Raw genomic sequence first — 27,547 nt, forward strand, 5'->3', positions numbered from 1 at the left:
GTCACTCAACTTCTCCTTTCTTCCGTCATTCAGACTAACCCCGTCTTACAAACCAGACTGTGCAGTGGTCTCTCGCTTCCTGCTTTAAAGATTCCCCCGACTCACACAGTTCAAATGTAGTCTGTTCCCTGTCGTGGTTTCACGCGCACGGTGTGGATTTTTCCTCTCTGTATCAAAGGTTTGACTTGAGGGGCATGACTGACTACAGCTCCATCTTCCTTCCCTTCAGTAATTTTCGTCTTTCCCTGTGCTTCCTAATGTTTGGCTCTCAGCAGTTACTCTTCAACACAGATGTAATTTTTGCTGTCTCCCCTTTGGTATCCCAGCCATAAAGAGCAAGCTCACACCTCCATGTTTGATCTCTTACCCAACTGTCCTAAGATTCTTGTCTGCGGCATGCGAGGATGTTGGCTACACCTAAGGTTTCCAGGAAGAAGTTTGTCAGGCCAGACAACCAGCAGTGTCAGGCCGTGTCTCCTGCTGCTTCCGATGGTTAAGGAGGGCAAGGTATGGTAAGTTTGTTATTCCTGGGATGTCCTAGAACACACCCTACCACTAGACCCTAAAAACAATTAGGGTATAGGGTACAGCGAGTCTTGCAGGGGTTCTGTCTCCCTCTCTTCAGCCTCCAGTCTCTTCTCCTTGTGACCCACATGACTGATTAATCCTACAGGTGAATGTGAAGGCATTCACCGCCAGGGTATTGAGTCTCTTGAGAGATTCCTCATAGGACCATGAACCCTGCTGATACCCAGTTTTACATTCTAGCTTGCTTCATTGAGCACTGCAGTCATCCTGACTCAGGCAGCCCCCACAGCTCCCGCCGGTATACACAGGTTGGCTGTGCATTCTGATTTATGGGCTGAACTGTCCCCTCACCCCAACCAAAGGGCTATCAAAGTCCTCACCTTGAGTACATGTGACTATGACCTTAGTCGAAATTGGGTTTTTACAGATGATCAAGTTAACATGAGCTAATTAAGAGTGTTCTCACATTAGGCATGAATGGTGTCTACACATAAGAACATCCTATGAACTTGAGGGCAGGGATTGGGGGCGGAGGGTGGTATCCGGAAGGCAAGACACATCAAGGATTAGCAGCAGTCGCTAGAGGCCAGGAGACAGCTCCAGATCAGATCATCCCGCCTGACACCTCACCTTAGACTTTGAGCCCCCAGAATCCTGGTGTGGTAAACTGTTGAGCCAGTTCCAAGTTTCCAGTTCTTTGTTAGCATTGTGCTAGCACATGAACACCTCACAGCTTTTTGGAGGGAGAGGTGGGGACTTCAGGGCCCTACCCACTTCTTAATCTCATTAGTTTCCCTGAGCTATGCTCAGGAGCAACCATAATTCTATGTCTAGTATCCAGCAGGTGGGGTATTAGTGAGGTTTATCTAGAGAGACAGACCCAGTAGAATGCACACTGGAAAGGGATTTACTAGCATCGCCTTTACAATACAATCACTCAGGCGGCCAAATAGTGGCTATCCGCCAGGGAGATCAAGAGCCAATGGCTGCTCAGTCCACAACGCTCCGGTATTCCTGACCCGGTGCTAAAGGCTCGGAGGATTCCTGACCAGTCGCCGGTCTCTAGTCCATATTGGAAGAAGGACCTAGGTTCTGATGTCGGCGAAGGATGAGAGGAACTGCAGCGACAAAAGCTACATGCAATCGCAAGCCTGAAGGCAGGCAGGCATAGCCGATCTGATTCATCTCCTTCATGCCTGAGGCACCACTGTGAAGTGGAGCCCGCTCTGGAGAGTTTCCTGAAAATGCCCTCACAGGCTCACTCACGGTTGCTTCTAGTTTCTGCCAAGTGGAGGAGGAGGCTGCATGCTAGGTTTCGTCAGGACACTAGTCTGTGGGCAGGAGAAAGGTATCCAGACCGTTTAAGGGGTCAAAATCTTTGAAAACAGATACACGGGCATCTCCAAGCCATGTCTCACAGGCCCAGTGTTCCCCCCTCAAACAAGGCTCCAAACTTAGCGTTCGAGAATCGCAGGGATAATCTCTTGCATACCGTGTAGAAGCACCACTGGTCATAAAAAGCTGAGAACCCATTAGCGAAAGGCAGGAAGTGGGAGTTCCGTGCGAGAGAGATTAGAACTCTGGGAGAGGCGGGAGATGCACGGCAGACTTGGAGGACGTCGGATATGTATGAAACCAAGGAGAGGTTAGCTAGCTGTGTGGCAGATTAAGACTAATATCCTCGGGATGATTGAGTTGTGAGCCAGTTGGGGAACAAGCCTAGTCTAAGGCCTAGCATTAATTCATAAATAAGCCTCCGGGACTGGAGAAATGGCTCAGTGGTTAAGAGCACTGACTGCTCTTGCAGAGGTCCTGAGTTCAAATCCCAGCAACCACATGGTGGCTCACAACCATCTGTAATGAGATCTGATGCCCTCTTCTGGTGTGTCTGAAGACAGCTACAGGGTACTTATATAGAATAAATAAATAAATCTTTAAAAATAAGTAAATAAATAAGCCTCTGGGCCATCACTAGGGAATTGTGGTGCCCACGGAGAAGACCAAATGGCTACAGAGAATTGTAGCATTTGAGCATTTTACTGTGTTTGGAGTCACCCAGGATCTTCCTGGTGCTTGCTGCATACTGACTTTTTTTTTTCTTTTTTTTTTTTTTTGCATGCGTTTCATAGGGTTTGTCACTTGATTGCCTGTTGTTTGCCACAAGCTGCCAACTGTTTCGTATTAAAAGGCTCCATTTTACCCACTGTGTATTTCGTTTCACTGGGTCACCTCGCCGGGTCTATACTGATGACTGAGTCTGCCTTTACCTCTGTTCAGCCGGTTGAGCTGTAGAGATAAACAGAAGGATCCAACTCTCCCTAGAGCCCTAAAGCAGTGGCTAAATACTTACAAAAAGACTGGACTGGAGAGACAGTTCACCAGTCAAGAGTACTTGTTGCCTTTGAAGAAACCTCCGGTTCCAGCACGCATGCGGTGGCTAAGGGTAGTCTTAGAGTTGAAGGGCATCTGGCGCCCTCTCTGGTCTCCTTTGGTACTGCATGCATGTGGTGAACAGATATTCTTGCACGAGATGAACAAAACTCACACATAAAATAAGCCTTAAAAACTGTTTTGAATGCTCTAAAGTGTTGTTAAATGCTGCTTAGAACGTTTTGTGTTGAGCTTATAAGTCTTTATTGTAAACACTTGTTCTTTTGTCCCGATGTCAATAGGTAAAAATTCAGCTCTTCGAAGGACAAGTTAGACCATTCCCTTATTCCTGGCAGTCTAGAGTGAGAGGGACTGTCAGCTAAAAGCTGCCCCTTCCCCCCAGCAACCTGCCTGCTGGAATGCCTTCAAGTCTGGCTGTTTTGCATACTTTACAATCAGTGTGAAAATACTCCAGCAGTGGGATAACTACTGTAACTGAATCCAGGATACCTGATCCAGGAAGCCTTGGCCCGGCCACACCCACCCCAGACAGTCTGCAAACCACCCGCCTCGAAAGGCCCGAAGCCCAGTTGCCTTTTCACAACCAGTGACCTTTCGACAGCTATTCTCCATTCAAGGCGACAAGGAACACCTCCTTTAGAGGAAACCAGTGATTGGAGGAAGGTGAAAACTGTTGACCAGTTTTCACGCAAAGCTTGTGACTGCTTCCTACATGAGCTTGCGACCTGCGGAAATAAATAGTCCTCCGTTTGCATACCACGCACCCTGGCTGTAGAACCAGATTAGTCGGCTCGGATGTTTTAAAATCAGCTGGGGACACCTTCCTATGCTGTTTCTTGTGGATGTAATATTAGGCTCACTAAAAGCCTCCAAAATGGTCTTTTTGTTGCCTACCTGGGATTTTTAATGTATGTAGAGAGGGATGGATGATATGGTAATAGACAGTGGCAAGAGGGGGGGCTAAAGAGTACTAGAAGTAAAAAAATGTGTGTGTGTGTGCGTGCGCGCTCGCGTATATGTATATATGTGTGTATATGTATGTTTATACATATATGAAATATATATGTATATATATATGCCCCCGCTCTGGGAATAGCTCCTTCAAAAATTCTACTACGGTTCCCAACATGTCATAGCTATGCTTCCACGCCCAAGGTCATCTCAAGGACTGAGAAACTGCCAGAGCTCCTTCTTGGTCAATGTCAGAGTGCTTCCAGGGTCATGGGTAAAGCAATAAGCAAACACACTTTAAGGCCGGCGAAAAATGCCAGAGTTTGCTGACACCAGAGCAAGAACGCCGACAGGAGAGTTAAGCGTGCCAGCAGGCCTGAGGAAGAAGAAGCTGGGGATCCGGGAGGCGGGTCACCTGGGCGACATTGAAGCCAGCTCACAGAGGTGGTCGCACGTATCCCGAGGCGCCTCTGTCCAGCTCCCCCGCCCGCCGCTCCTCTCGCGCCCCCAAGGCGAGGAAAGCTCCAGGTTTCTCCGACGTGGCTCATTGGCCAATGGGAGCGAGCCTTTAAAGTTGCTGGGCGGGGCCGGCCCGGCGTACCCGCGCAAACGTTGCCCCGCCCCTCAGCCGCGCACGCGCGCGCATCCCCGGCGCGCTCCCAGAGCCGGAGCCGGAGCCGCCCGCGCTCGTGCCCGCGCCCGTGCGAAGCAGCCCCGGCCGCGCCCCGCCCGCTGCCGGCTGCGGGCGGCCGCTGCGGGTCTGCAAGGCCCCGGTGAGGGGAACGCCTGAGCCACCGGCCATGGCCGACCGCGGATGCCCTCTGGAGGCGGCGCCGCTGCCCGCCGAGGTGCTCGAGAGCCTGGCGGAGCTGGAGCTGGAGCTGTCCGAAGGTGAGAGCCGCGGGATAACCCCCAACCCCGACAGGGACCCTCGCCCGAGACCTCTCCCGGGGACCTTCGGGAGCGTCACCCCCGGAACCTGCTGGGTACTCGCATGCGGGATCCCCGCCGGCCTTCTCTCCTCATCCCTGCTTGGGCCGCTCGCCGGAGAGCCCGCCAGCTTCTGCAGTCTGGCGGGTGCCCGGCCTCCGAAGGACACCGGGAGGGACTGGCTGGGAGGTGGGCCTAGGCGCACTCTCGCTGCCCGAGCGTGGTCTGGGCTTCAGAAGCGTCAAGGCCACGGTCCGGGCTTCCAGAGTCTGCCTTGCAGCCTGTCGGCCGGCAGGAAGCCCGGGATGCAGAAGCCCAGCCCCACCCCTGGAACCTCAGACTGCCTCGTGAGCCTCAGTTTCCTCATCTACAAAACGAGGCAAAAGAACACGCACTCGCCGGGTGGATTATGAGGCTGAAGTGCGTTAGTCTAGCAGATGTAAAAGGTGTTAACACTTAAGAGGAGGTTTATTCCTTTATGGAATTTTGATACGAGTGTTTTACACTGGGAGGGTGGTGGGGGCGAGCCAGGGTCACGGTGCCTGCGTGGGGAGGTCAGAGGTCAGTTTGCACAGAGCCAGTGCACTCCTACCACCTTGTGAGTTCAGGGAATGAACTCAGGTTGTCAGATTAGAGGGCAAGTGCCCTGCCGGGCCACCCCATCAGCTTCCCCACTCTACGTGAGAATTTTAAAAAGTTAGAAAGTCAAATAAGTGGTTGTTAGAAACAGACGAGGGAAATAATAGGACTTCAGGGATGGTGAGTGTCGCCCTCAATTTGGATGTTGTGCCTCTTGGGATGCCTAGGAAAAGAGTTCTGTTCCCCCCCCCACTTCCTACCCCCCCAACCCCCAACAGAAAAAGCCCTGGAGGAAAAGCGTCTATGTTTGTTAACTCTGCATTTAAGACTTGTTAGAATCCATTTTTCCCCACTTGGATTATTACACTCTGCTGTAGTTGGTTTAGTGATTTTTTTTTTTTTTGAGAATTCTCTTTTGCTTTTTATGTATATGGGCATTTTCTCCGCATGTTTGTGTATCCTATGCATGCCTGATGCCCCTGGAGACCAGGAGAGGGTTTTAGATCCTTGTTGGTGCTGTGACTTGAACCCAGGTCCTCTGGAAGAACCAACGGCCAGTGTGCTTACCTCCCCCCCCCCCACCCCCAGCCATCTCTCTAGCTCTGCCTTGAGAGTTCTTGATTCTCTTCGGAGGCGTGGTTGGGAATGACTCCGAGAAAAGTCTATTGTGCTGGATTTGATATGGCCCCTCGGGGAAAATCGCATAGTTGTAGTTTGGCTTTTGCATATCAAGTGTGCTTTTGCAGATTGCTCCTCATTCCGGCTCCAGAAATATCTGTTATTTCAGTTCCTTGGGGTTATACGTCTTAATGCTCGCCAGGAGTTTATAGTCCATTGAATGATTTCCTCAGAGCCAAAACTTCCTAACTTGTGGCAGGACCAGAGTTATACCAGCTAAAGAAATACCTTAATTAAATCTTCTTATTCTGATACCATTCTAGACATACATAGGGGTATACGTAGGGAAAGGGTATACAGTTGTGTGTCGTGGGGAGGAGCTGTACATGCAGAAAGGGGGCAGACAGTGCAGAGTTAATAGCAGGAGATTGCAGAGTGCGCCGGCAACCCCAGACTCAGTAACCATAGTTACTTGCCCTCTTCTAGACCGGCGCACTTCATTTTGCCACATAGGTTAAGTGATTACCTTGGCAGAGTCGCCCTTGGCCCTGCTCACAGAGAACATCCACACCTTAATGCCGGACCCTAAAGCTCGGGTTTATTGTTGAGATGTGGCCTTTCCCGTCGGCCTCAGGGATGCCTCGTCATACAGGCTGTGTTTTAGGTAGACTTTTGGAGTTTTCACACAGAGGCTGACATCTTATAAGTGTCCTCTGGCAAGTCACTGATGTCTAACATGTCTAAACTTGGGCTTGGCCAGCCGTAAAAGGAGGCAAACGTTTTACTGACATTTTCAAGGTTCTTCCCCCCCCCCCCCGCCCCCCGGGTGTCCTGGAACTCACCTTATAGACCAGATTGGCCTTGAACTCACAGAGGTCTGTCTACCTCTGCCTCTCTCAAATGCTTGGCTTAAAGGGATGCACCACTATGGGATTCTCTCCTTCCTGGGGCTTTCTTTTTTCCCATACTCAGGGTAGAGAGAAAAGCACTGAATAGAGTAATGTCAGTTTCATAATACCCACATTTGTCTAAGTGAAGAATTCCTTAAAACAGGTTTGCCGTTGGGGGGTACATTGGAGGGAACGGGAAGAATTCAATACAGATAAGCATTGTGGGAAATAGGACTGAGGGAGATCGTACCCGGATGGTCTAGAAAGTTGTGTACCTCCCTCAGCTGCACACAAGCAGGAAGAGTTGGTGTCACCCAGACAATTTGGAAAATCCTGCAGGTTTCCCCTCAGCTGAACGTCAGCAGTGCCTAGACAGAAGAAGAAACACCTCTCTGTCTTTGTTCATAAAACATGGCCTCCTTCCCCAACATTACCACGGGTTTTATCATCTACCATGCTGATAAGGGTTGGCTCTCGGAGAAGGTTCTCTGTGGGTATGTTTGAGAATGTTGTGTTGGGGGCGGGCTATACTGTAGACGTACCGCGGCCTGCATTTAGAGGTCAGAGGACGACATTTGGGGACCCGTTCTTGTTCCACCGTGGGTTTCAGAGTTGAACTCAGATCATCGAGCTTGGTTGATCAGTACTTTTTACCCGCTGAGCCATCTTAACAGCCATCTTAAGAAACGTGAACAGGTTGAAGTAAATTGTAACGCCTTTTGAAGTTATTTTAGGTATTTGCCACAGCAGCAGCTGCAACAGCAAAGCCATGCCAGTGGCAGTTAAGAGCTCTGTAGAGGACCCTGGTCCCATTTCCAGCACCCCAACATGGTGGCTCACAACCACCTGTACCTCCAGTTTCAGGGCATCGAACACCCTTCTTCTGACCTCCATGGGCACCAGGCACACACGTGGTGGGCAAACATACATGCAGGCAAGACACTCAACACACATAAATTTAATATGAAAAACCAAGGAACAGGGTGGAACAAAAGCCACAGAACCCCCCCCCCCCAACACCCAATTATATACACTTGAGCCATTGTCCTATTCTTTTGCCTTCTCTTGTTTGGTAGGGAGGGAGGGACTATGGGAGATTGCCACAGTGGACAGCTTGGGTGACAAGAAAGGCATCCTAAGTAGGTGGGCTGGCTACCGTCATTGTCATGAGAGGAACGGGGTAAATGGACCTTTTAATGATCAGCTGCTTAAGGGCAGTGAGGTTGGAGCGGCTTCCCAACGGAAAAAAGCCCAAGTCACTGCAGAACTCGACCAGAACGTTGAGTAGCCGATTCCAGTGCCGTGAAGTAGAAGAGGAGGGGAAGCTGCCCAGCTCTTACCAAGTCAGTATGACCCTGACAGCGAAACCCACATAAAGCCATCGCGCGAACAAGAAAATCCTGGACCTACTTCCCTGATGAGGAAAGACCCAGAATCCTCAGTAAAGTTCTCAAAAATGAAATTCAGCATCACGTTGGAAAGACTGTTTACGTGACTAAATTGACTTTATCCTAGCACTGAAGAGATAACTCAGTGTATGTGTAATTCAATACATTAATGGACTAAGAGACAGATCGCATGACCACCTCTAGTTGTAGAGAAAAACTGTAAAAACCCATCAACCCTTTCTGATAAAAATCACTGAGAGTCTAGGGATGGAGGGTTCATACCCCAATATGATGAAGTTTGTGTATGGCAAGCCTATAGCAAACCTCATACTCCAAGTGTCCCTGTAACAAGGTAAGAAACAGGTAAGGGAGACTTCTCTCACTACGTTTACTCAAGATAATACTTGGTGTCTGGCTAGGACAATGTACTAAGAGACACAGATAACAGGGCTACAAGTAGGAAAAGAAGATGGTAACATACTCCCTTTTTTTCAGAAGATATGTCTCTATAGGTAAGAGACCCATATAGATAAGAGACCCAATGACACTTCACCAAGAAACCCTTAAGAGCTCATAAAGACGCTCATCAAAGTGGCAGGGCACAAAATCAACATACAAAAATCAGTAGCCTTCTCGAATACCAACGACTGACCGAGATCATTGAAACAGTCGCATCAGCAGTAGCTGCACAAAAGATGAAGGACCTGTGGGAGAGCTGGCTAGCGAAACAGAGGAACAGTGAACAACTGGAGACCTAAAGGAAGGTGGGAACACACTAGGACATGGAAAGGAGAGCCCACGCTTGTGGATTGGGAGAATTAACATAGTGAAAAGCACCGTCCAACCAAAAGCACTGTACAGCCACAGCGCAACCCTAACAAATGAACCACTTACTGGCACAGGTAATGGCTGAGTCGGACTCCAGGAGCACAGGAGACCCACAGTCAACAAATGGGACCTCATAAAGCACAGCAAAGGCAGCTGAGGTGACAGAAGAGGCAGCCACAGAATGGGGAAAACTTCTGCCAGCTAGGTCATTCAACAGAGGGCTCGCGTCTAGAATGTGGTTTGCGTTGAACTAAAAAGCTAAGCATTAAGAGTATAACCAGCCTGGTTTAAAAAGAGGGGCCGAGGAACCGAACAGACATTCTCACAAAGTAGAAGAATGCAAACGGCCAGGCAAGACTTAAAAGCGTTCTCGTCCTTAGCCATCAGGGAGATGGAAATTGTCTGGCCTCAGTGGGAGAGAGGGTGCACCTTGCCTCATAGAGACTTGAAGTACTGTGGGGAGGGGGCATCCACTCACTCAGAGGAGAAGGGGGGTGGGGGGGAGAATTGTGGGAGGAGATGACTGGAGGTGGGCAGTGAGTAGGATATAAAGTGAATAAAATAATAATAATAATAATAATAATAATAATAACCAGTTATTTGAATCCAAAACAAAAAAAAATCCCTACTTAAAATTCTGTTACCCCAGTCAGACGGTCGTCATTAGGAACACAAATGCCAGCAAATGCCAGTGTGTATGTGGAAATCAGTCTGGAGTTTTCTTAACAAAGAAGGATGGAATGGGGGGGGGGAGGGAGAGAGAAAGAGAGAGACAGAGACACAGAGAAACAGAAAGAGAGAGGGAGAGACAGAGATAGAGAGAGAGAGACAGAGAGACACAGAAAGAGAGAGAGAGAGAGAGAGAGAGGCAGAGAGGGAGAGAGAGCTATGGATGGATACCCTGTAACCCAGCTATACCACTCCTGGGCATACACCCAGTAGGTCTTATGCCTTATGCACCCAGTAGGTCTTATACCTTCTCAGAGATACCTACTCACCCATGTTCACTGTTGCTGCATTCATGTCAGTTAGGAAAGGGAACCAACTGAAATGTCCATATCCAGGAAAAAAATGTGGTAATGTGCATGATGGGACATTACTCAGCCACAAGGAAAAGTGAAACATCCCAATTTAAAGCTAAGTGGATGAAGCTTGGGGGAAAAGTCATACAGAGTGAGAGCTGAGGTTCAGAAAGACAAAGGCCATGTGTTTGCTCGTGTGCAGAGCTTAGCTTCAAATCTTTCTTTAACTTGGTGCACAACCAGAAGCCAGGAGACTGACTAGAAAGCAGCCCTTTCTGGAGAAGGTGCACCTTAAGGGAGTTCAGTGGGTTAGAGGTAGAAGGAAGGTAGAGGAATGGAATTCTGGGACTGGAAAGATGTAAGCAAGGGTGAGCCTGGGAATGTAGGGGGATCCAGGGAGCGGAAAGGAAGTGTATACAGAAGCCGGTGTGGAAGGCTACTTTCTAACAACGTAACTAAAAAGTAGTTGCAGAGTTAGAAGGATACATGAAGTGGAAGGAGAGGAGGGAATATTGAGGTGAAAAGATTAAATGGGGATCAGGATGGGTGGATGAAGGAGGGACAGTAGCCGTGGGCTAAACAAAACTAAGGAGGAGTGAAAATGCCCCAGGAAATCAATTAGTAAGCTAATTTTAAAATACAGCTTTAAGAAAGGTTTGAGTAGAGTTGCCCTGTGTGGGTGGGTGGACAATGTTACTCCTGAAATACATGAATTATTAAATAAAAATCATGGTGTAAGGCTTGGGAAACCTCCCTACAAGTTACTGATGAAGAAATGTCCCAGAGGTCTCCAAGGTGACATAGGTTATTTTCATTGTCCTTGGTCACCCATTGTAACTACACGTAAGACCACATTGCTAAAGACACCATATATTTTGGTTGTAGGACATAGAGAAGTCAATTTCAAACTGACCAGGAAACTTTCTCCCTACTGGCTGACTTTCATAGTTCCAGAAGGTTCTATGCAGACTACTGAGGGAAAAAAGACATCAGTGGACTTACCCTGCAGGACTAACTGACCAGTCACGATGTGCTCGCCGGGTGTGATAGTCTCGTGACTAGTATAGGATAACGATTGGATTTGAAGTGTTCTCCACAGGAGGCAATTGCTTGCTTGGTTCTGCAATCCTGATCAGCCCATGGCTGATGAGGTCACAGGTCCTAGGGCTATTGATAATTGCTGACCGGTCATGCTCCTAAAGCGTCCCTTAAATATGTGTGTTTATAGCCGTAGACCCATTGCCCTTAGCTGGTCAGAGATGCTTCCTTTTGCACTGGGTAGCAGTCAGTGGAGAGAGATGCAGAACCAGTCAGAACCTTGAGACTAAAAGACTGAGCTGCTCAGCCCTAAGTAGGACGTCGATATCTCTCCCTCTCCTTCCCCTTCTTGTCCCATAAGACTTGAGGAGGCAGAAAGAATTTAGGAACTAAAGGACCGGGAGGAGTGCTTTGCAGAGCTGTCTTCTGCTCATGGCTGTACACGCATGACACTCATGCCCAAGCCTTGTAGAAGAGTTAGCCAGTCAAAGTTCTGGCGTAGATGGGGTGGGTGATCTCTAGGCCACATGGCTGCCACTACTGACACGCTGATGGCAGTTGGCAGTTTCTGGGTGAGGAGAATCCTTCCTTTTCAAGATGTGAACTGTTTTCACAGCAAGGCAGCAGTGATTGGGCTTAGTGGGTTATTAAAAAAAAAAGGACAGAGTTGGGGTGGGGAGTGGCAGCAGTAATGATTATACTTCACTGTATGTATGATTGTCAAGAATAAAGGAAAAATTTATAAGTCTTATGCCTGAACAGCTGTTGAAAAGTAGGTACCCACCCAGCAGTTTTCATTTTCCATCGTTTGTTTTAGACTGAGTCTTCCCGTGTAGCCCTGGCGGGCCTGAAATTCACTGTGTAGAACAGACTGCCTCCCAGTTCAGAGACTGACCTGCCTCTGCCTCTGGGATTAAAGGTGTGAGCCACCACACCCGGCTTCATCTCCAAAAGTAAAACGGGAAAAACCAGCCGGGAAGCCGTGTTTCCAGAAAGGCTGCTTAGACGGAGCGGTGGCTGCAGAGGAAGCAGGAGGAGTCGGAAGGACCTCGGTGACTTCTGACGGTGGGGATTGAGGGAGGGTGGGAGAGTGAGAAATGAAGGCTTTGGGCTTTGCAGTGCTGGCGTGTAATCACGAAGCGGAGAGAGGCACAGACAGCAGTATTTGAGGGGAGAGGCAGACAGCAGTATTTGAGGGGAGAGACAGACAGCAGTATTTGAGGGGAGAGGCATGCGAAGACATTAAGATTCTCAAGAAAGAACCTGTCTGAACAGAGCCCTGGGGAAGGGCTGTGAGTTACACTGTGCCAGTCCTCGCTCTGCAGCGAGGTTTGAGTCGCAGATGGGCGCTCCGTTCACTGTTGCCACCAGAATGTGCTGAATGATTGGCCCTGACATGGATGTAGACTTGGGGGGACTGTAATATTAATAAAAGCGAGTGGGGGCTTTAGGACCTGGTCGGTGTTGACAGCTGATGGGAGCCAGTGGGGTGAGAGTGAATGTGAGTGTTCAGGACCAGGCTTCCTTGAGGCTAAACAGGAAAGGCGTTTAAGGAGGGTGGGTGACATGGAAACTGGGAGGTTTTTGTTTAGGACTCGGCAGATGGGAAGTCCGTGGAGGTGAGGGCCTGTTCCGTAGGAGGACCGTGTTCATGGAGCACAGGAAAACAGACGGGGCTGAAGACTCTTCCACAGCCCCTCTTACCCCATTAGGACTGACATTTACTTTAAGAAGAGGACAGTTAAGTTCTCTAGTATGTGCTTGTGTAGAAACCATGTTCCCATCATGAGGTCGGCTGAGCAGAAGAGGCGGGAGGCCGAGAGTGGGGGTTCAGTCACTACGGTTGCACCAAGACGACTGGATGGCTTTGGTGTATGAATGCTCGCCTGTTACCATTTCCAGTGTGTTAGCCGAATGCCCTTCGTGTGAGAGACATGTCAGTAAGGTTAGGAAATTGCCAGCCTCACCTAAGGTCGCTTGTGGCTGGTAGTTTTGAAGGTGTTTGTACCTGGACTGGCTCCCGCATGCGGGTTACAAAGCTTCCCACTGGAGGGACTAGTAGAACTGAGAGACCGTCTAGCTACAATCAGCTCCCTGAGTCTTCCTGTGTGATGGAGAGCACCCTCTCTTTATCCCTTGTCTTCAGGAGCAAGCACCTGTGTTTATTTTTCCCTCAGGGCAGCCCTTGGACTTGGAAGAGTTGAAATCCTCTTCTGATGGTGTTGGCCGGGCTGTAGATGGCCTTGGTGTTGCCCTTGCTGGCAGAGAGAAAGGAGTGTGTTCTTTCGGCAGTGAAGTGTGGATCAGGCTCTGTGCCCCGAGGGCTTCTGTCATCTGTTAGGTTCCCTTTATCCTGAAGGTCAAGGAGACTCAAGGGCAGGGTGCTGGTGTGCTGGAGTGAGGAGCCTTTGCCACATGAAGCGTCCTCACGGAAACAGCATGAGGGGGTAGAGTCACCCTGAGCTAGTTGGCTGGCCCGCCTCTCCTATAGTGTATCCTCAGTGAGCAGTAGCCGTGTGCTGCTGCTGTGATCCCACCTCTCATCCCGCAGTGTGGCTGGGTCTCTCAGGTATGCGCGACAGCATCTAGCCTCCTGAGTGCATTCCAAGACAAACAGAAGAGGGTCTGCTGAGTTTCCCACAACATTTTTTCCACAGTCCACTCAGAGTGGTTAGCCTTGAACTCACTAAGTGACTGAGGCAGGCGCTGACTTGTGACTGCCTTACTCCAGCTTCTGAAATAGCTAGTGTTAAAGGCATTGTCTGTCTCTGCAGGTCTGATGCACATCTGTATACGTCCTGGGTCATCTTTAATTTATCTTTGTAATGTTTTTGATTTATGGCTTTACACATACATCAGTTACTAAATTTATTCTTGGATTTAAGATGGCATCTTTAGATTCTAGGTTTTAGCCATATAAATTTATCTTCTTGCTTTTTAATTACTCAAAATATATTGATCATGGCTGTATTCAAATTTCATGGTTTTTAGCTGTAGTTTCATATTGCCCTATATGCATAATCGTTTCTAATCAAATGTTAGACCTTGTATCTGTGGTGTGAATTTTGCTTCTAGTTAATACCATGTTCTCTGCATAGTGGGTCTATCTCTCCCTTGGCATGTGGATAGGGCACATGCCAGCTAAGATCCCATTGTCTGCTCATGGCAATGGGAGTTAAAACTGTCACCAGACCCTGAAAGCGGCCTTATTTGAAAAAAAAAATCAAATCTAAACCTTCTCTCTGTCTCTCTCTGTCTGTCTCTGTCTCTGTCTCTGTCTCTGTCTCTCTGTCTCTATCTCTCTGTCTCTGTCTCTGTCTCGCTCTCTCTCCTTGTATGTATATGCATCTGTGCCATGGAATGCGTGCATATGGAGGTCAGGGGTAGAAGTCTGTCTCTCTGTCTCTGTCTCTGTCTCTCTGTCTCTGTCTCTCTGTCTCTGTCTCTCTGTCTCTGTCTCTCTGTCTCTGTCTCTCTCTCTCTCTGTGTCTCTGTCTCTGTCTCTCCCCCCCCCTTGTATGTATATGCATCTGTGCCATGGAATGCATGCATATGGAAGTCAGGGGTAGAAGTCTGTCTTCTTCTTCCACTATGTGGCTTCCAGGGATCAAACTCAAGCCACCAGGTTCAGTGGCAAGTGCTCTTACCCACGGAACCATTTTTTGGGCTCAGGTCCCCTCTTTTCCATGTGTGTCTGACGTGTGGTTACTCAGCAGAGGCCTGCGTACTTTCCAGGGCTCCTTTCCTTTGAACTCGGAGTGCTCTGTGTGTCTGTTACAGCTCCGCTTGGCCCAGTGACCTGCTTTTTACTTTGTCTTTGGCAGACTCACAGCAGAAAATTAACCTCTGCTTCTTCACTTCTTTTCTGGTTTCATAACGTCTTCAGGTTAAAAAACAAAAAACAATTAAGAATCCAGGCTTCCCAGTTGTTTCAGTGAGGCAGGAGGTCTTTTAGGTTCCCACACTCCTATTACCATAAGTGGAACTCTCCTGTGTGAACATTCAGTTAGCGAATACATCTCCCCGTGTCTTTAAAAACTTGGAGATAAAAGAAGATAATGACTAACAACGTGTACGACGTCTGCTTTTAATTAAAAGCGTATGACATGGACCTGCAGACACTTAAGAAGCATACTTAATATTTGCTTTTTAGTGTTAACTATAAATAACTTAAGCTGTGCAGTAAGGTAGTTTCTGTTTTTGTGTTTTATGTCTTTATATTTAGAACCTTGTATTTAGAACCAGCCTTCAGGCCACCTTCTATGGTCCCGACCCACAACCCAAAACACCAGCAACTGTGTGTGTTTTCTCGTTCTTACCAATTTTTTTTTAATGTCACAAAGATGCACTTTTTGAGAATGGGTTCTTTTATTTAGTGGACTATCTCATATGTATATGTATATATGCATATACATATATATACATACATATACATATATATGACACACACACATTAACTGTCTGTAACCCATTCCTTTTATTGCTCAGTCATCTTCTATAGTGTAGCTTTACCAATTAGCAATATCAGGAAGAGAAGAGCAGTGTTGCTGTGGGCCCAGCGAGTGTTAGGAGGATGAGAGACTGAGCATGCTCCGTGTGTTCAATACTCAGCTAAAGAGATCAATTTCCTCTATCCAACAACCACTCCGACTCAGCGAGATGAAGCAGGTAACCTGACTAGTCCCATAGCTAGTAAAGAGATTGCATTTATGATTTTTGTCTTCTGGAAAATAAGCCTTCCAGATGAGAAGGTGCCGCTGGCAGGTCTCAGCAAGGACCGTGGGGCTGCAGAGGTGGCTCAATGGTTAGGAGTCCTTGCTGCTCTTGCAGAGGGTCTGGGTTTGAGTCTCTGCATCCACATGGTGGCTCACAAATGCTTATAACTCTAGTTTCGGGGGATACAATGCCCTCTTCTGCAGGCATCAAACACACACATGGCACACATATATACAAGCAGGCAGACATTCATGTACCTAAAGTCAAAGTAAATGTTAAAAAGAAATAACACTACTTCTATACAGTTTTCTGCAAATATTTTTAAACTTTTCTTCTGAAATAATTTTAGGCTCATAAGAAGTTTCAGAAGTAACAGAGAATGTATCTAGTTTTCTTCACTCACGTCTTGTGTAACCACAGCCTTGCCAGATCCTTTTCCACACATTCGCACATACTGAAGGGCACGTGGAGATTATGCTAAAGAGTATGCTCAGAAGTGTGTGAAGTGAGAATAGAAATCTGTCTGACACCTTACCTGAAGCTAAGTAAGCAGGACTAATGGTGTGTTGTTCCTTCCTGCAATCTTCTGCACCTGCAGGTAATTCACATTGACGTGAGTGTGTGCATGTACGTATGTGTGCATGTATGTATGTGGGCATGTGTGTATGTATGCATGTGTGTATGTATTTGTGTGCATGTGTGTATATGTGCACGTGTATACATGTATGTGTGCATGTGTGTGTGCGTGCATGCATGTATATATTTGTGTTCATGTATGCACACATGTATGTGTATATGCATGCATGCGTGCGTGTGCATGTGTGTATGTATGCATGTGTGTATGTATATGTGTGCATGCATGTGTGTGCATGCATGTGTGTGCATGTGTGTATGTGTATGTATATGTGTGCATGCATGTATGTGTGCATGTGTGTATGCATGTATATGTGTGCGTGTGTGTATGCATGTATATGTACATGTATGCATGTATGTGTGTATTACATACCTTTACTTTTATCAAAGCAAGCTCATTCTATATTGTGGATGGCTTGCTATTTTACTTGGTAGGAGTTCATGAATCATGTGCACAGCCAACAGAGCCTGTAGAAAGATGTGTGATAGGCTATTTTTCTGATGGACGGTTAGGCCCTAGTCAGTCATTGGCTGTCACCCACGGTGTTTGCTCCCTACCTTTGTAGAGTAGTTCAGTGCTTTTGACACTCAGTTTTTAGTCATCATTTGGTGAGTGAATGCCTTCATGGGCGCTGGACTCCTAAGTCTGTTTCTGTAGCAGCGGCGATCAGCTGCGGCTTCGTGCTGTACCTCCCTGGGAGTGTGGAAGTGCAGCTGCCTGCCCTGCAATCACCAGATAAGTCTGTACAGGGGTAGCCACGAGCCTTTCCAGAGAGCACAGATGCCTGGATGTTCCGGCATAAACAGCTCTCTCTCTGCCTCCTGCCAGGGCCTCACCAGTTCTGGGTAGTGGTTGGAAACAAGGCTCTGTTGTTTGTCTCTTTGTTTGTGTTTTATTGTTCTCCATGAAAGAATTGATCTTGGGTTTAGAAAGCTTGCATTTGAGTCCCCTCTTCCCTGGCATACCAGCTCTGTGCCAGGACTCCATTATGGGATCCAACCTGCTCCACGTGGCTGCATTCTGTGCGGTGTGTGCCTGGGGCCAATGTCCGTCATGTTGGGCACATGATGATGATGGCAGTGGTTACATATGAACGCAGAATGCACGTGACCACTGACATCTTTAAGCTTTAGGTTGGCTTAGGGGTGATACATGTTCAGCAGCCACAGACCTCATACTCTGCAGTTCCACCTTCTCCCATGCCAGGGATTGGCCATTTATGACGTTCATTTACAGAGCCCTGTTGAAAGCCACTGTGCTTAAAGCCCAGGCTAGGGTATGGTGCTGGACGTCTCTGTACTAAATGCAGTTTACAGTCAGGGCCCAGTAACTTAGAATGGGATGTATACCCCCTGTATACCCCCTGTATACCCACTGTATACCCAGTGTAACGTGAGAACATCCGTCGGTGGCTGCCTGTGTCTCAGGTGATAGAAACGAGATTGCTTTTATCTTGTGTTGAACATCAAGCAGGCACCTGACATATTTAATATCTCAGTAGCTTTAGTACTCTCACCCTCGTAAAATGTACTGGAGACAGGACCGTAGCTGGGCGTGGTGATGTGGGACCGTGAAGTAGGCATGCAGAGGCAAAGGCACACGTCTCAAGGCCAGCCTGGTCTTCTTAGTGAGTACCAGGGCTGCATCATGAAACCCTGCCTCAGCCTTCTAAATTTTTCATTGAAATTAGTCACATTTGAGTATATCCAGGGTAAACAGTATTAATGTAGGCTGCTTTAAAAGAGTTATGCTTTAGCCTTGTGCATAAGTTGCAGTGCTAATCAGTGAAGTCATACAGTATTACCTTGAACCTGATGAGAGTAGTCTCGGGACCCAGTGCCTGCTGCGGTGGTGGTAGCGATGAGTCTGAGTATCCAGTGAGTGGACAGTGCCCTTCCAGAAGAACATTGTGGTGTATTTAGGGCCCAGAGAGCCGAGGACGGTGCCTCTCCAATGTCCTATGGTAGAGCAGCGAATCAGACTCGCTCATTGATGTGGATGTGTTGGTGTGAAAATGGAGTATTTAGTGGGAAAAACCAACATCAAAAGGAGAGACAGATTTATATGTAGGATAATGCCAGTTCAGGTCAAGTGAAACATATAGACACAAAGCTGTACATACGCACATATGCACATATACATACACATACACACATAAACACATATACACAAACATACATACATATACCCACATACACACATACATATATACACAAATATAAATACATATACCCACATATAAATACAGACTCATATACACACATACACACAAACACATACCCACATATACCCACATACTCATATACACACTCATACTCATATGTACACACATATTCATATACACACATACACATACACACACCCACACCCACATACTCATATACACACACACACACTCATATACACACATACACACGCATTTATATATACATACTCACATACTCATATACACACATACACATCCACATATACACGCATACACACACGGCAGGAGATACTCTGTTACAGACCCTCTAAGCGCTACAGAACAGCTGCTTCTGAGGGCTGGGGCAGAGCCGCAAGAGGACAGTGAGATGGATGAAGGACAGGACTGCCGGCTCCAGACAACGCGCAGGCTAGGGGGAAGAGCTTTGCGGTAGCCCTGCTCATACTCTGGAAACTGCTTGTCTGTCCCAGAGACCTTTCCCTGCCTACGGACCAGTGAACACCCAGAACGTGTGTGAGGCTCAGTCTAAATGTCAGACACTCCAAAGAGTCTGTTTCTACCTGGCAAACCCTAGCCAAGATGGCTTCTTCTAAAGGAAGTACTTGGCTGTGCACTCGACAGCAGTGTTTCCTGATACTCTGCAGCCTTCTACTTTTTTGTCTGGAAGAAAGATGAAGGAGGACTTAGAAAACACCAAAAATGGGAAAAAAAAAGGTGGTAGTGAAAACTGTATTAGTACACATTTGTACCAAAAATGAGTAATAAAACTTGTTGTAGTGTACATTCGTGGTCGAAGATCTTTGTGAAAATGTTAAGATCCACCGACAGCACCCCTAGTTTTGTGTAAGAACCAGAACCAAGTAGAAAGTGTGAAGTGATTTCCTCTTTCATTGCTGAATGGATTTAGCTTGCGTCCAGTTTCTATGTATAATAGCATTTATACAGAGGGGGCTGCGGGCCTTTTCCCGGGTCCTCGTCTAGGGCACGATGGCTGGGAGGTCTGAGCCTTTTACTGTTGTTTCTGATGCTTCACCCTGCACACGTATCACTTAAGGGTCTTGTAAATAGATGTGGATTCTGCTGATCTGAGGTGCGACCTCAGAGCCTTTGGTAAGATTCAATAAAAATTCACGTGTGTCTGTCTGTGTGAGTGTGCACTACAACGGTGCACCCGTGGAGGCCGGAAGACGGTATTGGATCCGTTGGAGCAGGACTTGCAATCAGTTCTGAGCTTGTCACATGGTTTCTGGGGACCAAACTCAGGTCCCCTGGAAGAGCAGGACATATTCATTAACTGCTGAGCCGTCTCTCCAGCTCCGGAGTCTACATTTTGACAAGTTTCTAGGAGATGTTGATCACCTTTCTTTAAAAAAAAATTAAAGTATTACATACAGTAAGAGTCTATTTCCCAGTGCGGAGTTCTGTAAGCTTTTGACAGGTGAACACAGTTGTGTAATTCCTGCTAGATTTGAGTCATGCAAGTTCTTACACCATCCCAGACTCCTTGTCCCCTCTGACAGTCCCCTCCCTGTCTGCTGGCAACCATGTTCTATTTTGGTTCTGTGGTTTTACTTCCTCTAGAGTGCCATTATGTAGTTTAATGTATATATAGTATACAGCCTTTGAACCAGGCTTCCTTCACTGAGCGACGTGTACGTGAGATCCGCCTACACCACACGGTGGTAGTCTGCTCCTTTCTGCTGCCTTCCATACCGGGTTCATCCCAGCTTGCTTACCCAGTAACTCTCTTGAAAGGCATCAGTGATTAGTTTTAGGTTGTGCCAGGGAGTGGCATGTGTAGAGGTCTGAGGCCAGTCCCAGGTGTCAGTCTTCACTGTGATCTCCGAGACAAGGTCTCTTCTTGCTTGCTGCGGCATACTCCAGGCTGGCCAGCCTGCGAGCTTCTGGGACCGCCCCGTCTCCGACCCCATTTCACCATCGGAGCGCTGGGGTTAGAGGTGTGCACCACCACACTCAGCTTCGTGTGGGTTCTCGCCATCACTCACAAGAACTTTACTCACTGAGCCATTCACCCCAAGATTTTTATTTTTTTTCCCATTAAAAATCATAAAACTGGCTAGAGAGATAGTATAATTGTTTTACAAGCATGATCTCAGGGTCACTGAGTTGGATCCTGAGAACATACATTAAAAAGACAGGTGTGGGTGGGGCTGGGGAGATGGCTCAGGGGCTAAGAGCACTGACTGCTCTTCCAGAGGTCCTGAGTTCAAGTCCCAGCAACCACACGGTGGCTCACAACCATCTGTAATGGGATCCGATGCCCTCTTCTGACCTGCAGGTGTACATGCAGGCAGAAAGCTGTATACATAATAAATTCTTTTTTTTAAAAAAAGATTTTATTTATTTATTATATATGAGTACACTGTAGCTGTCTTCAGACACACCAGAAGAGGGCATCGGATCTCATTACAGATGGTTGTGAGTCACCATGTGGTTGCTGGGATTTGAACTCAGGACCTCTGGAAGAGCAGTCAGTGCTCTTAACCACTGAGCCATCTCTCCAGCCCCCATAATAAATTCTTAAAAAAAAAAAAGACAGGTGTGGGGGTACATGCTTAAATTCCAGTGTGGGGGAGGCAGAGAAGAAAATATTCCCTGGGATCCCTGGGGTTTACTGCAAGTCAGCCCACCTAGGCTTAGTTAGTTCCAGGCTAAGACACAGACCCCTCTCATAAAACAAGGTGAATGCTTACAAGCCCTACGATTGCCCTCTGACCTCCATGTCATGAGGTCACACACACACACACACACACACACTCACACACACACCCTCCCACATACACACAAATGTTTTTGGAACTTTACAAGTGATGAAATTCTCTTTTCCCACTGTTGTTGTAGGTGACATCACTCAGAAAGGATATGAGAAGAAGAGGGCGAAGCTGCTGGCTCGTTATATCCCCCTCATTCAAGGTACGGGCCTTGTGTAACTTGATACTGGGGTGCCGATGTGGCTTAGTGGTGGAACACTTGCCCAGCATGTGATAGGTCTTGGGTCCAGTCCCCAACTCTGCAGGGGATTTTAAAAACTGGTAGATGTTTCATATTTTATTAAGGGCTGGAGTAATATGTCCGTTTTTAGATAACAAAATCCAAAGGCATAGATTATGATTTACAGCTTTGGCTTGATACAGATCTCACTCCCAAATATGACTTACTCTATTTCTGTGGTCACAGAGTGGCTATAGATTTCCTTAGTAGGCAAGGACACGTTATAAATTTTTGGATTCTTTGCACATTAATTTGCAGATTTGGCCAATTCATTATCTTGGATATTTTTTAATAGAACTTTATGACCTAATTCTAAAATGTATGTCTTAAGTACAAAAGGTCAAGAGATCCAAAGTGTGATGGGGGGAGTTGTCTGGCTAGTTATTAAGAATTATTATGTAAATGATTTAATTAATTAAAGTAAAGAGATCTAAAAAGAGAGAGTTATTCTAGGGCCATCATCCCTGAGAGTAGGTCGCTTTGCAAGGACAGGTGGATAGTGGGACAGAAAGGCTGGCCCAGATGCACACACACACATACATAATGGTCTTGGTTTAGGAGAGATAGCATGTGGCTAGGGTGTTGGCATACCCCCAGAACCTACATAAAATATATACAGTGAGAGACCAAAGTTAGCTTCAGGTGTGTTAGGCCCAAGGGCGAGAGGCTGGAACTGTAGAGCAGTGGGAGGATCCTAGAGGGGAGTGTCATCATCTCAAGGTAGGAAGGGTTTCTTCAGTTGCTGGAGATGCTACTGCTATAAGAGCAGCCATAAGAGAAAAGGTGAACACGTTGAGATGCATTAAACCTAACAGCTTCTCTGTAAGATCAAGAGGTACCTCAAAGAGAATGAGAAGTCCACCGCAGGCTGTGGGAGGATGGTCGCAGCATAAGTGATAGAACAAACAGCTCCAGAGTGTACAGGCACCACTGCCTGGTGGCTCTCTCTGCAGTTGCAGACAGGCATCTGAATGCCCAGGGGGCTATCATGAGGCATGGGGACAACTGAGTGCTAGGGGGCTATCTTGTGCTACTAAGAGGCCATGTTTTTTAACGTGATAAGAAGAATGGGTGAAGATTTAAATAGGTTCTTCTCCTATTTTCATAATGATGATGATGATGACGATGATGATGGTGATGATGTTGATGATGGTGGTGATGGTGGTGGTGGTGATGATGATGATGATAGTGGTGGTGGTGGTGATGGTGATGGTGGTGATGCCACCTAACTTCTCAGATAGTCAGAGAAGTACAGATTAAAACCTGACATCCCTGTTAGAGCCAGTGTGGATGCATCTGTGTCACCTGATGCCACAAGAATGTCCATCATGACCCAAAACTACCAAGATTTCCAACCAGCCTTGCTCAGAAGAACCCAGACATAGAATACCCGAGCATCTGGACACCACCAGTGGTGACCCTCACTGAGTTGATGGTTTTGAAGACAAAGTAGTGTGGCCAGCATGAGCTCTGGAAGCAGACACTGGGGAGGCAGAGGCAGGGGGATCTCTGTAAGTTCTAGGACAGTCTCATCTACATAGTGAGTTATAGCCAGGGCTATATAGAGAGACCTGTCTGAAGTAGCAGTAATGATAATAATAAAACAAGTAATCAAATGATGAAAAATACAGCATAGATCCCTATGAAGTAATAAAGGAGGAAAGGAAAGGGGCTTCTAGAATGGAGCACATTGTTCCCCGGTAGACATGAACCTGGACAGGGCAGGGCACGCCATCTTCAGCTGCCGGAAACTCTGATTCTTTTTCTTTCTTCAGACTTTAGTGTGTGTGTGTGTGTGTGTGTGTGTGTGTGCGCGCGCGCGCGTGTGTGTGCGTGTATGTGTGTGTGTATGTGTGCGCGTGTGTGTGTGTCTGTGTGTGTGTCTGTGTGTGTGCGTGTGTGTGTGTGTGCGCGCGTGTGTGTATGTGTGTGTGTGCACGTGTGTGTGTCTGTGTGTGTGTCTGTGTGTGTGTGCGCGCGTGTGTGTGTGTCTGTATGTGTGTGTCTGTGTGTGTGTGTGCGTGTGTGTGTCTGTGTGTGTGTGTGTCTGTGTGTCTGTCTGTGTGTATGTGTGTATATCTGTGTGCATGTGTCTCTCTGTGTGTGTCTGTGTGTGTGTGTATGTGTGCGCGTGTGTGTGTGTGTCTGTGTGTGTGTATGTGTGTGCGTGTGTATGTGTGTGTGTCTGTGTGTGTGTCTCTGTGTCTGTCTGTGTCTGTCTGTGTGTATGTGTGTATATCTGTGTGCATGTGTGTCTGTGTGTGTGTCTGTGTGTGTGTGTGTCTGTGTGTGTATGTCTATGTGTGTGTATATCTGTGTGTGTCTCTGTGTGTGTGTCTCTGTGTGTGTGTCTGTGTGTGTGTCTGTGTGTCTGTGTGTGTGTCTGTGTGTGTGTATGTCTGTGTGTGTGCCTGTGTGTGTGTCTCTCTCCGTGTGTATGTCTGTGTGTGTGTGTGTAAACTCTTGGAGTTGCCTCTGTCCTTCCATTTTGCTAAAGCAGGGTGTCTGGTTTGGGCTGGGTTTCCTGGTTGCTTCCCATGTGTGCAGAGGAGTGTAGGGACTGTGGATGTGGCCACCGCATCTCGCTCTTTACACGGGTACCAGGGGTTAGGATGGTGTAGTGGGCACCTTTGCCTGCTGAGCCGTCTCGTTAGCCCATGCTTAAATAATAATCATTGTAACATCTTATAGATAATAATAATTACTGCCACCCCTTTAACATACTTATTTCTTATGTGCATGTTTTGCTTATGTGTGTGTTTCTGTGTACCATGTACATCCCCCATGGAGGCCAGATGTCACGTCTCCTAGAACTGGAGTTAGAGGTGGTGTGAGATGTCACATGGGCTGTGGAAACTGAACTCCTGTCCTCTGTAAGGACAGCAAGTAACTAATTACCACTGAGCCATCTCTCCAGCCCCACGCTTTATTTCTTAAACAACGCAGTGGCTACATTTACCCTTACGCAATGCATCCTAAACTGCCCAGGCTTTATACCGCTGGTATTGGAATATTTATTAATAACAGAGCTCTACTGTTGAAGATGCCGGTTATGTATTGGTATTTGTTCATTCAAAACAAAAACAGTAAAGTTGGGGGTGTGGTGGCGCACACCTTTAATCTCAGCATCAGGAGGCTCTGAGTTCGAGGCCAGTGTGGTCCATAGAGCAAGTTCCAGGACAGCCAAAGAAACGGTAAAGGCCACAGTAAAGTTGGGATGGAAGGAAACTGTAAAGCCCTCTTTCCAAAATCACTAACGGCCCAGCCGTGAGCCAGAACGCCGCACATCTTAGCCGTTCCCTTTCCTAGCGAGGGACAAAGGTGACAGCATGGGGCGGGAGAGGGGGAGCCAGGACAAAGTTGACAGTGGAGAAGAGAAGATCTTTGTGCACAGGGACATTACCGTGTGCCTGGGAGGCTGCTTCTGCAGCTGCTGGAATTAGTGAGGAGTTTGGGTTTTATTGCGATTGTAACTTTCGAGACTGTGCGATCATAAGTGGCTGTTATCTTTCAGTACTTCTATTTTGAAATAGAAAACATTCATTTAAAACGAAAATACACTGTCAAATACTAATACATTTAGCAAGAAAAATACAGGATCTCTATTGGAATCATAAACTATATTTAGAAGACATATCCAATACCCAAAAATATGAAAAAACATAAATCACATAGGTGGAAGAAATTCAAAGGCCAGGAAATGGAAACGGTAATGAACACTAAATCATGTTCACTTTACTGGTAGATGTGGAGGTGCAAATTAGAGTGAACTGTCTGCTTAGGTTAGAAGAATCCTCAAGCTTTCCCTAAACTCACACTGAGACGTGTGCGAGGGTCCAGTACTTAACACCCATTGCTCGTGTGTGTGAACCCCTGCAGCCTTCCTGGAACGTTACCTCCTGACTCCTGCTGCAGGTAAACATGTATCTTCCCGGGACTGGAGACGCAGTTCACAAATAAGAGCGTGCCCTGCTTCCCTAGGGACCTGAGCTCAGTTTCCAGAACCCATGTCAGGGGGTCGCCTCTGACTCCCTCCAGGGAGATCTTCTAGCCTCTGTGGGTACTTGAACTCATATGTGTGGACATATACACACGGACACACACACAGAGACACGGACACACACACACACATAGGGACGCACATGGACATACATACATGGAGACACGGACACACACACACACAGAGACAGACACGGACACACACACACACACACACACATAGGGACACACATGGACACACATGGCCACACATACATGGCCACACATGGCCACACACACATACCGTGCCTCATATATGTAATTTAAAACAAACTTAAACCTAGTGTGGTCCATAATGCCTTTATTCCAATTCCTTAGGAGGCAGAGGCAGGTGGATCTTTGTGAGTTCTGTGAAGTCTACATAGCAAGGTCCAGGTTCCAGACTAGCTAGGGACACACAATGAGACATTGTCTACAAACAAACAAGACATCTTCCCCCGAGTACAGTAATTTCAGATCGGTTTTTGTTGTCTCTGTGGGATAGTACATCTGTCTGAAGGATAAGGGCACCCCCGTTTTGGAAAGTATCAAATGGATCACTGTGCAAGGTACCACTTCTTTATCCTTAATGCCTGACTACTAAGCGTTCTTCAGTGAAACTTTGAAGTAGTTCTTCCGCCTAGTAGGGCCACTGTTCAGTATTGTCCTAGACCTGTACATGTACACGTATGTGTGTGTGCCTGTGTGCTGTGTGCATGTGCTCAGATTTGGAAGACGTAAGCACAGATTTCTGGAGCAGCCTTTCTCCTTCTCAAGTGCTGTATAAGCAGCCATGCTAGACCGTGCCACAGCCCCTATTACAGTGCATCTTGGGGCAGCTCAGAGGGTAGCACTTGGGGATGCAGTGAGAGTGGAGTAGATCTGAGTTGGGGGCTTGTGAGGGTCCCCTCATCGGCTTCTGGGTTGGAGGCTCATCTGCTTCTGTTTCCTGTTTCCTCACAAGTCTTTTTTTTTTTTTTTTTTTTTTTTTTTTGGTTCTGGAATTAGTACATTGGACTTTACAGGCACAGCAGAGAGAGATGTGTTGCTTCGTGTGACCAGTCTTAGAGGTCAGGTAGTGCTGTGTTCCTACCCAGGATGTCCGCATGAACTCTGCTTGTCTGGGGGTGTGGTTAGGACAGGAGGAGCCAGTGAGATTGGAATGTCCGCTGGCTGGTCTTACAGAGCATTTTCAAACAAAGCTCAGGACATCAAGCTCTCTCTTCCTGAGTCTCAGCTGAAGGTTCTGCTCTGTGCCCTTGCAGCTGTTAGCAGACTAGGATTGGAATGAGACCAGAGGCTTTGTGCAGTGACTGTGTACCCTGGTAGCTCTCACTGTCCCGCATCCTGGGTCGGGGTGCTATCACTGTGAGCCATCGGCTGGGGATGGATGGAGAGTAGGAGGCATGCTCTGTTGGTCCCAGATTTGTAGACAGAGCCCACAGCGGTGCTACTCACTAGACCAGGTTGCTGGCCTCTGAGCATTCCGTGCTCTGAAGTTGTTCAGTGTTATTCTTGGTGTTTTACTCCCTACCTCTCCACTTTCCCCTGTATTTAAGGCACTGAGGATGGCTGATGGGCTGTTTCTCACTTAGAGTTTGCTGACACTGTGGACCACAGTGGTATCCAGCAGCACAGGCCACTTTAGATTATGGAACAGCCTGGATGCATGCAGGAACCAGCTCCTGAAGAGCTGTGGCTAACACGTGAGACTTAAACTGATGTGTTGTGTTGCCAAGGGTATCCCAGGGGAGTAGTTATCGTCACAGTTATGAACCAGAGGCTGGACTAGGTCTCGT

General features: G+C 47.4%; 1 protein-coding gene across 6 annotated transcripts in view; it reads left to right on the forward strand.

Annotated features, from left to right (window-relative positions):
* The first annotated feature begins 4,531 nt into the window (after positions 1-4,531).
* Dip2a (Dip2 acetate--CoA ligase A) overlaps positions 4,532-27,547 on the forward strand; it is a 90,959-nt gene continuing 67,943 nt past the window's right edge. For 5 of the 6 annotated variants that reach the window (XM_087598342.1, XM_087598345.1, XM_087598346.1 and 2 more), the window contains exons 1-2: positions 4,532-4,761; positions 21,582-21,653. In XM_087598342.1, the coding sequence (XP_087454468.1) occupies positions 4,671-4,761; positions 21,582-21,653 (163 nt within the window). In that variant the 5' untranslated portion in view covers positions 4,532-4,670. 6 annotated transcript variants of the gene reach the window in all.

Source organism: Rattus norvegicus, chromosome 20 (assembly GCF_021556685.1).
Source record: "Rattus norvegicus strain SHRSP/BbbUtx chromosome 20, alternate assembly SHRSP_T2T, whole genome shotgun sequence".
Classification (NCBI taxonomy): domain Eukaryota; kingdom Metazoa; phylum Chordata; class Mammalia; order Rodentia; family Muridae; genus Rattus; species Rattus norvegicus.